General features: G+C 41.6%; 1 protein-coding gene across 1 annotated transcript in view; it reads right to left on the minus strand.

The window, feature by feature from the left end:
• The window catches only part of Pik3c3 (phosphatidylinositol 3-kinase catalytic subunit type 3), an 82,674-nt gene that overhangs the window by 6,608 nt on the left and 61,497 nt on the right, over positions 1-14,569 (minus strand). The window contains exons 22-23 of the mRNA XM_041659983.1: positions 8,846-9,014; positions 6,213-6,303 (exon numbers count right to left, since the gene is read on the minus strand). Coding sequence (XP_041515917.1) covers positions 6,213-6,303; positions 8,846-9,014 — 260 coding nt within the window. The remainder of the gene's footprint in view (positions 1-6,212; positions 6,304-8,845; positions 9,015-14,569) is intronic.

The raw sequence follows: 14,569 nt of genomic DNA on the forward strand, positions 1-14,569 counted from the left end.
GTAAGTTGGCACATTGCCTGAGGGGCCACGCTTCCAGCTCAGCTTTCCCGGGGATCCATGGAGCATGTATCACCTCAATATGCTTCCCCTTACTGCCTTTGTGTTCACTGGCTTGGTACCACATTTATCCATCTATAAACAGAGATATCAACACATGCATTCTGGACGGTATGGAACAGAGACTGTAGGTTCTGTTGTGCTGATGTAAAGATTCATCCTAGTAGGTAGGCAGTTAAATTGACTGAGGTTCCAGCGAACACTAAGCACTCACTGTTGAACAGTTGGCTCAGTTTTACTTACTTATATTTACAATCTGGAATTGCCTTGAAGCAAAAAGCCATAAGCTCAAAGTTTTATCCCGCTATTCGCCTCTTAGAGCTACACAGGCACTCTGCTTATGTATGCTGCTGGAAACGCAGTACCACTTATTCATACCCTGCCTTACAAGGGCCACCTGCACTCTTGGTCACTGTTGTCAAACAGGGTACTCTAACACTCAGTACAGACATCAGGACATCTAAAGACATCCAAACAGTCAGAGTAGTTCCCCATTTGGGAAATGCCCAAATTGCCCGATCTTGGAGATCCACTTGCAATCTTGTGCCACAGTAGCCCCGTTTCAACTGCTATATAGTCAAGAAACAAACAGCGTCTCTTTAAGGGTCACTTAGCCAGCAACAACATTCTCACAGTGGGTAATCATATTTTGAGGTGTCTACATTTCCTCTACCCAGTGATCTAAAAGCATAAATGAGCCAAAACAGGTTCAGTTATATGCTGCATGGACATCCCAGTCACCAATGGGCCACATATCAGAAGGTGTCCCTAGTGACAGTAACACTGGGAAGTCCTAGCCTTCAGACACAACCGTCTCAGGCAGGGAAAGCATAGGAGGTAGTTTCTCAAGTCTCTGCTTGCTTCTGAGTTCTGCACTCACACCCTCGTTGTAATGCACTTGACAGCCTAGTGCCTTCATCTGCATGTAATACGCACACACCCCTTTCCAAATGATGCACCCAGCAACCTCAAGACCATTCTACACCTCCCAACCTGTACCAAGCTATACAAACTTCCATCTCTGAACAATGGTACAGTAATTTTCCCTGCTCCCGTTATCAATCCAATTTAGTTTTCTATTTACAGAAAAAAATTATTAAATGTGAATTTAATAAAATAAAGTCCATAGACTGGCCTAAAGTTTCTGCACCATACGGGGATAATATAGCCTAAGTTGACTATATTCAATCATATATATATATCTTAACAATTCTTAAGTTCCTCCAATAAAGCCCTGAAACACATTTTTTACTATGAAGCACAGTGGTTTTGTTTAAGTTGAGTATTTTTTTTAAGTTAAGCATTTTTGAGAGTTCAATTTCACATAAGTTAATAGAGCAAGACCTTCGAATAAGAATAATTTAGTGCTCAGGATCTCTCACTCAGAAGCAGCTTTCAATTAAATAAAATGTAGACTTTCCCCATTAAATTCTTCCTATTGAGAAAGCTGGATGAAACTGGATACGACTCTGGGAGATGAAGGCAGAAGAACTATGACTTGAAGGCTAGCCTCAACTACAGAGAATCCTATCTCTAAATTAAACAACAAACAAAGCAGGGAGACTGTTTTCCCTGTAGCAACTTCTTAATACTATCATCATAAAAATAACTACAACAAAGGAACAAATCTGATTCATCCAGACAAAAGGAAAAGTTCTGACTTATCATTTTCTGGAGATCATTTATTTGTGCTGTATTAAAATACAAAACCAAAATTCCTTAGTGTAAAATAGACGAGGATTTAAATGAGTAACTTTAAAAAACAGAGGAAAACCAAATCCCCACCCACCCATGGCTATAGGGGACCCACCACTGGACACTGTAAACAAGGCATACAGCTGCTGCTGAAGCAAACCGGAGTCTCATGTCTCCCATGGTGCATGGGAAACCATGCTGTCTACAGGCTGAGCCAACAGGCGCCATGGGCAATCCAGCAGGAATCATGGGCAATTTAATTTTACAGGTTACCTCAAATACAGTCAACTATTTATAATACATATAATTTCTTTGTTTTAAAGTTTAGTAGGAAATCAATCCAAAGAAAGAATGTCTCCATTAAACTCTCCAATAGAAAGGAATGCCTTAAATTACTGAATAAACTTGGCATCAAACTTTAGAGGTTTCCTTTTAATTACTGAAATAAAGGGAACAGGAACGACAAGGCCCTGGCTGTTAAGCAGTCATGTTTATATGTGGTTCCATTAAACATCTTTACTCTATGCCCTCCCACACCGACCTTCTGAAGATGGCTATACATTTTAACAAGCCAGGAAGATTGAAAACTCCCTAGAAGATCAGATCACCTTTTCAACTCGCCATCCCTAGCCACAAAGCTACGAACTGTTAGGGAGCACGCGTTCTGTTCCGAGGGCTGTACTCTTCTATAGCCAAAAGCCTTATTTCTTGCTGCAGGTTTACAAAATGTCTCCTCCAAATTGTCTCATAAAAAGTTTCTATCTTTCCCAGTGGGGCCATTTTTTTGGCTACAGCTAACCTCACCAAGGTCACTGCCAACTCAAGATGCCACCCCCACCTTTATCATCCACCATTGCCTAATCAGTTAGAACTTTTATTCATTCACTTTGCCCCACTTTCCGTCTGTCCCTCTTACTAGTTTCTGTGCACAGGGAAATGGATTCCATTGACATCTATCCCACAAACACCAGGCACGACTTCACAGACAAGCGGCAGCTCAGACACTGTGCAGGGGACGGGGAGGTGAACGGGAAAGCAGAGTACCAGCGCAGGAGCGGGTTTTCATTTCAGAACAGCAGATCTAGAGACCACAAGTCCTTAACATGGGCCAAACATAGGCAGCGGTTACAGATGTGCTTTATGTACTTTTAGTTTTTAATTTTCTTATTTCCCCTGAGACACTGTTTCAGTATGTAGCCCACACTGACACGTGGCCCAGCTGGCCTCCTTCAGCTTCCCATGTCTATGTGTGCTCATCTGCTTATTGATTACATAGCACACTCCCACCTGTGTGCTGGGTGTGTCTGTGGAAGTCAGAAGATAACTTTCAGGGAACAATTTCTGCCCTCTACCATATAGGTTCTGAGATCAAATTCAGGTCAACTGTCTGGGCAATGAGAAACTTTACCTATTGAACTATCTTGCCAACCCAAAAGTGTTTATTTTCATATGATTTCAGTACTTTACACATACATTTTAATATTTATAAAACACATATTATATTTACATAATAAACTAATAGGATCGATTTGCTCAGGGCTGGATTATTTAATTCACTAAGCTCTGGTTATATTAACAACAAAATTAGTTTTATCAAAATGTAGTTTTATTGATTAAACTAACATCTTCGTTTGGGTTTAAGAGAATTATGACAGTTTTGAGTGAACTTATTATATAACCGAGCTCTGCTTGACACTCTGACCCACTCTACGAGGCAACCTCTGATGTGTACAGCTGGCAATGGTACACTAGCTCCTGGCAAGCAGGGAGGGAAAGCTCCCCAGCACAGGCTTCAAGGTGGTGGCCTCCAGTGCATATCCCAGGTCACACACAATTATCTGTCACATATGTTTATATAACAGAAAGGTGCACACCTTTATCTGTCATGAATATTTCAGTAACATTAGTTCTCCTTCAGAAAGTGAAGACCCAATGGAAGAGGGGGAACTGTGTTTATTTCATGGGGTCTGATGAAGGCGTGGAACAGCCTAAGGAAATATAACTAAACCTATTTTATGTTCCCTGTTCTAGGCAGCATTCTTGTCTGCCAGTTTTTGGCAGGCTTTTCTGAACTTAGGGTCTAAGATCAGTGAATTCTTGAAGGCCCATGCCAGAGACCTTCCTATTGCTGCTGTGGATTAAAGGCCAAGGCCCATGTTTAGGGGTTGAGCCTGCTAACAGCATTTCATATTTTAGGACAATTTTGTGCTCAAGCAGATGAATTTGAGTAACAAAATTGTTACGTGCAAGAAATCATTTCTCAAAGAATTATAAAGCTTGTTACTTACTCTACGAAGCCAAACCCAGGAAATGCTAGGGCCTACCAGGCAATCTGACCTGCATCCTTGTGAACAAACAGCCTCATGCACACTTGTGTGTTCGCCTAGCTGGCGTGTTGTCCCGTCAGCAACACGATGAAGTAATGGTGGTAACCATCACCTCACCAAAGTATAAAGTCTACTTCTTTGGAAAGAAGTAATTCAACTAATATGAGAAAAATTTCAATCAACTACAACACACATTTCAAGCACTGTTATGACAGTGCTGAGTCTATATTTAACTGGATACTTCACATTTTGATAAAGGATCAGAAAGTAAAGACATCTGTTATGAAATACAGTTTCAAAAAATATGGCAAAATGCCCTTTAAAGTTCTATTTAACGGAAATAAAGTGGTAGGAATTACTAGTCTAAAAAGGTATCTAAAAAATTTGCTTTCTGGCTCATTTTTCACAAAGGAATTGCTTTGCACTTTGAAACAGTGCTTTAAGGACAGCTGGTAAGAGAGTCATGTGACTTCCTGAAATAGGTGGTGGTGCAATAGAAGATGCACAAAGACAAGAACTGGCAGAGGAAACCGGTGCCTATGGCATGGCTTACTAGGCAGAGACCACTGTCTGTGACACAGCTTAGCAGGCAAAGAAAATACTGTCCACACCCAGCAGAAGTGGCTAAAGAAAACAATGACTATGGCATGGCTTAATTGGTCAAAGAAACCGCTGTCTGTCACAAGTCTGATCAACACTGCCAGAAATTTCCCAAATGGCTTCTGAACAGCCACACTCAGGGAAGACTGAACATGATGGAGATATGACAAATGAGTTTAAAAGAAACTACAGAAGAGATCCTTAACAGAGTGGATACAAGCCAAACATGGGAACACGTGAAGCTGGTGCAGGCATCCTTCACAGCTCAAAAGTTTTCCATCAGTCAATTATACTTCCTGATGGATGAGCTTTAGCCAGTAAAGGAAAAATAAAAAGACAAGAACAGGACACACAAACAACAACAACAAGAAATCATTGAATATTGCTGACTGGATAAAACAAGAAATGGAAAGGCCAATGTACCATCTGCCAGAATAAAACAAGCACCCTTTAAGAGTTTTTTGTTTGTATTTCAAGACAAGGTTTCTCTGTAGCTTTGGAGCCTGTCCTGGAACTAGCTCTCTCTGGCCTTGAACTCACAGAGATCCACCTGCCTCTGCCTCCCAAATGCTGGGATTAAAGGCGGGCACCACCACCGCCCAGCTAAGAGTTTGTTTTCTAAAAGACTGAAGAAAATAAACTCCACTCAGATACTTCTCCTAGCCTGCTAAGCCTGAGGAAAGAATTGGTCTTTTTCCTGTATAATCACTGCTGAACTTAATTTTCCAAAGTCCACTGAGCTAGACATAGATCTGCTGGTGTAAGCCGCCGTCACTAATTTTAAAGCCGGGGCAGATCTATCTTGAAAAATACTACTGTCTTTCAGAGATTTTATACTTCTGCGAGTTAAAAGCCCTTCACAATCTTCTCTGAGGACGAATACTGATCTGTATCATCATCTTTTACCTTTGGATACAAAATCTTTCTTCTATCTGCTCTCATCAGAAGCAGCTCCGAGAAGTAGATTAAAGGGAAGTATCCAAACCCACTGCCTTTTTTTCTCCCATTCCTGCTCAAATTCTAGTTAGGACAGCTGACTGACTGCTTGCATGTAGCAGCTTCCACTAGTTATCACTATAGGGTGCTTACAAAGAAAACAAATGGCGGGACTCTACAGTGACACAGCAATATCCAAAACAGAGGGGACAGAAAAGAAGACGACAGGGGAGACATCTAAATGATATGTGATCCCCACCATGGTCCACCTGCGACCAAGTCAGGCATCTTGTTGGCAATGTTGGGAGAGTTACCCATTTGAGGATAAAGAAGAGCAGTTCTCAGTGAGCTAGCTGTCTCTCTAGACTCATGCTACAGGTACAGAGATGAGGGCAGATGGAACTGAACAGCTGTGCCAGAGAAGACTTGAGACTGCTGTGTCTGAAACATGAATAAAAGAACGCATAGGACTCTTCCTTAGATTCTGCTAATAATCTACGAGCTGGAATAAAGAGAGGGCATGCATTGTTAAAGTCTTTACCCATTTTTACTATGAAATGTAGATTGCATTACAGACAAAAAGAAGCACAAAATTACCTTTTTTACAGTTTTATCTGGTTCAAGAGCAATATCTGGGATGTTTGCATCAACCATCAAGGAGAACAAGTTCAAAATCAGATTGGAATACCTACAAGAACAAGAAAGAAAATGAAACCAGTGAGTGAGAATTTTAGGTTTCTTTGCCTTATCAAGAACACTTCCAAAAGTGTTGGCAACTGCAATCGTGTGATTCCTACTAATCCCAAGGAAGAGACAGTATGAGTACACACACAACAGTCACTGTACTTCCTGAAGCTACAGGTCGGCTCTTAAGGAGGAGACAGTATGAGTACACACACAACAGTCACTGTACTTCCTGGAGCTACAGCTGGACTCTTAAGGAGGAGACAATATGAGTACACACACAACAGTACTGTACTTCCTGGAGCTACAGCTCGACTCTTAAGGAGGAGACAATATGAGTACACACACAACAGTACTGTACTTCCTGGAGCTACAGCTCGACTCCATGGAGCCGCTCCTGAGTGACACATGGGATGTTACTTCCCTTCCACTCATTTAGCCACAGCTAAATGACAACCTAGGTAGTCATAAAAAAACATACTTGTCATCTAAAAAGACAAATCTTCAATGTTACAGAACTCTAATTGAAATGACAGTGTATTCCTCTTTGTTCTTATTTATAAAAATATTTTCTGAAAAAGAGGGTAATGTCATTATTAGATGGAAATTCTAAAAGTTAATATTCCATGGTATGAGACCCAGAAATTGTAATATGAAGGCCCCAGCTTTTCCCTCAGACATCGTGTATATTTAAATGGAGACTGCTCGTTCGTTTCCCAGCAGCCCAGACCCAAATAATCACATAGAAACTTTATTAATTACAACAGTGCTTGGCCAATAGCTTAGGCATATTCCTAGCTAGCTCTTATATCTTAAATTAACCTACTTCTATTAATCTATGTATCACCACGAGGCTGTGGCCTATCGGTAAGGTTCTAGTGATCTCTCCTTCAGCAGCTGCATGGCATCTCCCCAACTCCACCTGCACTCTCTATATAACTCTGTTCACTCTGTTTGGCTTTACTCTGTGAAGCCACTGGCCAAAACAACTTTATATATCAACCAATAAAGCAACACTTATACAGAAGGACACCCCACATCAATATTCACTCATATTGGATATTTAGTCACTCTGTGATGTTGTTTGCAGTAAGGAATGGGAACCTCAGCTTGACATTAATAATTTGCTTCTATTTTCTCACTCTTCCTTCTACTGTAGAAGGAGAGAGAAGCCATGAGTCGCTGGACACAGACGCTGGGAAGTTTAGGTGGTAAGCCACAGCCACGTGGCAATACACAGATTAATAGAAATGGGTTAAATTAGTATGTAAGAGTTAGCCAATAAGAAGCTAGAGCTAATGGGCCAAGCAGTGATTTAATCAATACAGTTTCTGTGTGATTATTTCGGGGCTGAGCAGCTGGGAACCAACAAGCGGCCTCCTTACATGATTCTACCAATGTTCCACTCGCAGTTCATAAAAAACGCTGTTTCCCTTCTGCTTTCAGTGAGACAGACATCCTTGGGCATGACTCCAGCTATCAATCTGCAACCTCTTGCCAGACCCCTTCCCCAGGGCACCCTGGCACAGCACTAATCACCTAAGGACCTCTCCTCTTCAAAGTCGACAGAGCCTCCCAGGAGTGCCAATCTGTGGACCATACAGATGGTCCTATGTGAGGTAGACACAATTGAAACATCTACCAAAACCTTATAGCTAACATTGTTCTGAATTACAAAGCACTAAAGGCTAGAGCAGGGTCCAAGGCAGAGAAGTCTGTTCTCACTGCTCTTATTGTATTAGATTATTATTAGCTGCTCTAGTAAACAGAATAAGGAGAAATAAATACTTACAAATCAAAACCACAACTGCTGCTCTTTGTACATGGCATAATAACCTGGTGAGGTTAGAGGCACAGACCCTGTAGGTTGGCCAAACCATCTTGACCCACCCTGGGATGGACTGCAGGCATAACTTACGCTAGGATTTCTGCTGGACTAGGAAAATTCCTTTTGCATAGTTAGGTGGAAAATACTTAAAAAGCCAGGGATCCTGTCACTTCTGATTGTCAGAACTTTGTTCATATTCAAGTACATGACTTTATCTTTTTCCTGGTAACTTAAGTCATCCAGTCTTTTTAATCAGCATGATGAAAGAAGCACAGAGTGACATTGAAGAAGAAAGGACAAAGTAAAAAAAATAAACCTTGTTCAAAGTAGAATGAGTCACTGAAGAGACAAAAAAATGAAACCTGTGAATTATCTTGAACAGCATCCAAAACTGAGGTGGAGAAAGCATTACTAGAAAATGGCTGACTAAGAGTGTACCTAAGGCAGGGCAGTGGCTACTACGCTGCTCGCCACCACTTCCAGGGAGAAAGGATGGGTAAAACTCCTCCTGGGTAGCCTCGTCTCACAGAATGCCAGCTACTCAACTGGTAGGTTACAGATCGGATAATTAGTAGGAAACCAAGGTATCCTTTGATGCTGGGTTCATCACTATATGTAGCAAATATTGAGAAATGCCATTATGTCTTTCAGAGAAAGGTTGCGCAGTAAACACACATTTCCACACTCATCCTAGTGTTCTGAGACACACAGTCCTCACCTTCGCAGGTGGAGAAAGGCCGTGTAACACTGCTTTCGGAACTCTTGGTACTGCTCACTCTGCGTGCCGCCCATTCCTTCCACCATCTCTTTATTCAGCTTCATTGGAGGAGGAAGAGGCTTTGGATCTCGGCCCAAGATATACCCAAAATCTATGTGGAAGAGTTTGCCTGGATGTGAACAAGAACCTTGGTCATTTCTACAAGTGTCTTTACAAACGAGGAAGAAAATACTTTAATCAATTTGCGAAAGTGCCTCTGAAAAAGATTAATTCATTAAATTATTCTATACCTTCAAACATGCCCTTCAGAATACAGTGTAGTTCAACTCTTGGAAATGAAAAAAGCAAGCCTAAAACCATCCCAATTAATATTAATTTAAAATTTTTATCTTGTATATAGAATTGCAGAATCAAGGAGCAAACATCTGGCCAACTCAGAGAGGAATCAGTTTCAGCATCAGCAGAGAATCTCTTGTTCCTTAAGTAAAATGAACTGCTCTTTATGAGGCAGACAGCCACTTTGATCTTAGTACTCCTAAAATGAAAAAAAAAATCCTTCAAATTTCAAGCTGTAGACAGGGAATCTGAACACTACATTTATGTCTAACAAGAGCTGAACACAGCTGCAATTCCTCCGAGAAGTCTTACATCATAATCTCAGAGCAGACACATAGGAATGGGATCGGTCCGCTTACTAGTACATGAAATCCAGGAAGCACCTAGTGATTGACAAGTTGCCATGAAGCAAGGATGCTCTGGACTGAATTCTTAGAGCAGAAACTTGGCACTTAGTGCTGTTAACTCCTGCCTCAGCTTTTGGCACACAGGATGCACCAACCATTAAGGGATGGAATTAACTGGCTTAAAAAGCTAACTAAAGCCGGGTAGTGGTGGTGCCTGCCTTTAATCCCAGCACTCCCGAGGCAGAGACAGGTGGATCTCTTTGAGTTCAAGGCCAGCTTGTTCCAGGACAGGCTCCAAAGCTAGAGAAACCCTGTCTTGGGTGGGGGTGGGGAGGATAAAAGCTAAATAAATTCCCCGCTAGGGCAACCTAACTGTCCTGTTTCACATGGAAATTTATCCACCTTATTTTTCCCATCAAAGGTACCAGCCTTGAGGACTGAATTTACCATTCATGAGCACAAGCAACACTGTGCCAATCAATTTTCCACGCTGACTCCTGGTTAAGATGTTGGCTATGCCTTCCTGTTCTCTGCTATCCTGAGTGCTAGCAGTCACTTTGTCCCGGGGAGACATGCATCAGTGACAGGCACAGAGACTAAGCTTGTAAACCCTGCAGGAGGAAGAGGCGGGGCCTAATAGGAAGCACAATTAACCAAAGCACTAAAGAAATTCCCATCTTTATGAAATGTTGCAGAGACCCATCCTAGTGTCACTGTGTAAATTATAATGTTGATGACCTGAGATGTAGAATCACAAGAGAATATTGTAACACAGTACTTGGAACACAGTAAATGCTCTAAAAGCCAGCTGCCCCCCCACCTCTCTCTCTCTCTCTCTCTCTCTCTCTCTCTCTCTCTCTCTCTCTCACACACACACACACACACACACACGACATAAGGTCAAAAAAACCAACCAACCAAAAGCCATTAAGGGCGCATGATTAACGTCTTAACTGGTTCTAAAGGGGAAAGCAATTAAAAATGATAAAATTTATTCAAAATTAAATTAAGCTGTTTACCATCCAATAATCAGGTCCAATAATAAGTATTTATTTTAAATACTTTAATAACATGTAAAAATTTAAACTTTGAATATTTCTCAAAAATAAATCCTGAGGCTGGCAAGACGATCAGCAGGAAAAGGCACCTGCTGCCAGGCTGGTGTTGTGAGTTTCATCCCAGGGCCCACCCGAGGAAGGGGAGAGCAGGCTCTAGCAATCTGTCTCTGACCTCCACATGCAACCCGCCCAAATAACTAACTAAATACACAAGCAAACAAATGACAGTAACATGTTAATAACGGCGGCTTTGAAGATGTCTGAGCATCCAGAATTCACGGTACCCGAGACTCACCGATGACAGGAATTGGTACAAGTCAACAGAGAAGCCACCTACTTTTCCGCAACTTTTAGACATCTTTATCAGAAGAAGGAACTAAATGGTTACGTTGGACATTTTAGGGGAGAGAAAGTGTGCTTAACAGCTTAGCTGCAAACACCAAGTCTGGGAAATGGACCTGCCAGCACAGGCAGCAGGCCATGGGCGAATGGATGTTTATCCTAACTGCCTAAAGACTCACACTGGAACAGCTGCACGTAAAAGCCAGCTTCTCTTCTATTCAGTCACTACCTTAACCTTTTCTAAATAAAGAAGTGGTTAAATCATGTAGGAACTGGGTTTGCTTCTTCTGCTATTTCTGGTGTAGATGGTGCAAATGACAAGGAGCTACAGACTGAGCCATCCGATCATCATCAGACAAGGGGGCACACTCTGCACCAGCTCTCGGGGCTCCTGTAGCCTACAGAAGAGCACACGTTCCCTAAGCAGTTACTAAAGACCACACTAAAAGATGCCCACTCACCTTTCTCCCCTACTCAACCTATGATGAGCCAGTAGGAGTCACTAGAAGTCATACTCTATTGTTACTATCCCGAATCCAGGCAGTTCCGAGCACCAGGAACTCTCCATGTGTCTGCTTTGCATCTATTAAGCCAAGGACCTTCATTCTAGCTACAGCCCAGACAACGTTTAACATTGCTGAAACAGGGAACGTTCTTCTAGAGGCTGGAGAGCAAGTAGGAGTTTTAACATCCTTCTTCCCTTTCTTGATCCTGTTTTAAACAGACAACAGAGGGCATCTGAATGCCATGGTAAAGCTTACTACTTTGGCATCCTTTCATTTCTGAGTTCGTTTTTTTTTTTTTTTTGCCCGGACAACACAGCCATTCTAAATGTTTCCAGCTAATGATAATGACAGAATGGCTGGCTATCCAGATGCTTCTTCAATTGTGATGCTGATTACATCTCTGCAAACACACCATGAAATGACAATATGAGGCATAAAATAAATTAATGCACTGAACCCAAACTTCCAAACCCCACACCATGGCAACCACAGAATGCTACAGAGGGCCAGCTGTTTATTCCCAGGGTCACACAGATGGCCGGGAGCTGTGGCCCTTCATTTCTGCCCATGAGGGAATCACACAAATAAACATTCAACATGAAGATTTTAATAACTGTGTATCACTCGCACACAGTCAGAGACAATCTGCACTTTGAAATCGTTTGGTGGCATCCAGAACAGACAGTGGGTCTATAGTTCACGTTGCATATACCTAAGCATCTTCACAGGGGCAGGACAGTCCAAATTCATACCCAAATCCCACACTGTGAATGGTATGTAGTTTTCATGCTATATCCATTGACACATAAATGTCATCAGATTAAATTTTACTAGTTTATATTATTTATTAAATCAATAAATCTGTTTTCATTTTATAGTTATAAAAAACTATTCATATACGAAGTCATTATCAAGTTTGTGTTATACACCATTGCCTTAGTTAAAGTTTCTATTGTTGTGAAGAGACACAATGACCATAGCAACTCTTATAAAGGAAAACATTTAATTGAGGCTGGCTTACAATTTCAGATGTTTAGTTCATTATTATCATGGCAAGAACCATGGCAGCATGCAAGCAGATGTGGTGCTGGAGAAGGAGCTAAGAGTTTACATCTTGATTCCCAGGCAGCAGGAGATGCTGTACGACACTAGGCGTAGCTTAAGTAGATAGGTGTTGTGGAATATTATTTTAAGATGTGTTAACATTTGTTTACACATTGGAGCACTTGTTTTAATGACACAAAGATGTGTTGTATTTCTTTATGTTGCATTTGTTTAACTCTGTGAAGTTGTGTTACTCTGCCTGTCTAAAACACCTGATGGTCGATTAAAGAGCTGAATGGCCAATAGCGAGGCAGGAGAAAGAACAGGCAGTGCTGGTAGGCAGAGAAAATAAATAGAAGGAGAAATCAGAGAGCGAGAGACCAAGGAGTGAGAAAAGAAAGGGCCAGCCACCTAGTCAGTCACAGAGCAAGATGAAAGTAAGATTACAGAAGAAAAGGGAAAAGCCCAGAGGCAAAAGGTAGATGGGATCATTTAAAATAAGAAATGCTGGCTAGAAAAAGGCCAAGCTAAGGCCAGTCATTTAAAAGAAAGAATAAGACCCCATGTGTGATTTATTTTGGAGCTGTGTAGTAGGCCCCCTAAAGAGCCAAAAAAGCCAAAGCATAAGGCGATATAAAAACTAACAACATATAGAACGTCAAAGCCTGCCCCAAGAGTGACACACTTCCCCCAACAAGGCTACACCTCCTAATAGTGCCACTCCCTATGGGCCAGGCATTCAAACACTTGAATCTATGGGGCCATGCCTATTCAAACCACCACAACCATGGAGCCTTCATTCCACTTGCGAGCCATCAAGCTCTTGTTAAAGCATCATTCAAAAAGCAGCAGATAAAAGGAACTGTTTAATATATTAGACGTTTTCTTATCTCTGAAACTAGGAGTCCAACTAACTGTATGAACCAGAAGAGGCATCCTTATCTCAGTCGGTAGTTCACCCTCGAGGGAAGCCCACAGTGTTGCCAGAGCCATCATCCCTGGACTGTGCCATATCTGTGAGCCTCACACAATAAGCAGGACAAGGGTTCTAGCCTTACTGTGTCCAGGAAAAAAGACAGAGGGTGTAAATAGCCCAGAGGCATCAGAACTTTACTTTAGAGATAAATGCCTTCATTGTTAAGTCCGTTTTTTTTTTCCCTCAGAATTTCTAGCAAAGTTAATTACACATAAAACTACAAAGCATAATAAGGAAGTTAAGGACAGGAGATACTCTGACAAACTAACTCTTTAGGTCAGCAGTGACCAGTGTTAAACTGAGCTTTGTCAGAAGCCCCGAAGCAGGTCACTCTGATTCTCAGGAGAGGGTGGGCTGTTTTAGGAGCTACAAGTCAGTTCCCATTTAACCAAGAATGCTAGCATCCAGGGTTCATTTTTAGGTTAGTATCAAAAGCAACGAACACATACATCCCTTCAAATCTCCAGAAATAAAAATAATTCTTTATCAAAAGAGTTATGATAAATTCAAGCTTCATTTCATTTGAGTCCTGTGGTGGTATAATGAGAATCCCCCCATAGGCTGCTCATGTTTGAATGTTTGGATGCCAGTTACTTGAACTGTTTGGGAAGGACTAGAAGGTGTGGCCTTGTTGAAAGAGGAGTGTTTTGAAGTTCAAAAGCCCATGCCAGGTCCAGTCTCTATACATGTTGCCTGTAGATCAGGATATAAGCTCTCAGCTCCAGTGTCAGGCCAGTCTGCTTGCCTGCCTGCCACCACACCCCTGTTAACCCTCTAAAACTAAAGCGAGCCCCAAATTAAATGTTTTCTTTTATAAAAGGGGCTTTGGTCATGGTGTTTCACCACAGCAATAGACTAGTAACTAAAACAAGTTCTCCATGACCCATCACCGACTAAGCTATGGTTTCATCCACAGATATCAGCAGTGAATAACAAAAATCCCCTTTTCAATCTCATGCCAGTTTAAATCTGTAGCTTCCTGCTTTCTCCAGGCTGGCATAACAATTCAGTATCAAGTAAAACATCAAATCCCTTAAAAAACAAAAACCTAATTAACTGACTAACAGGCCTCTGATAAAGGCCTACAGTTTTATGGTGGATATACAGTGCCCTCT

The sequence above is a fragment of the Microtus oregoni genome, unplaced genomic scaffold (assembly GCF_018167655.1).
Source record: "Microtus oregoni isolate MIOR12 unplaced genomic scaffold, Mior012 000011F_ref0000422, whole genome shotgun sequence".
NCBI lineage: Eukaryota > Metazoa > Chordata > Mammalia > Rodentia > Cricetidae > Microtus > Microtus oregoni.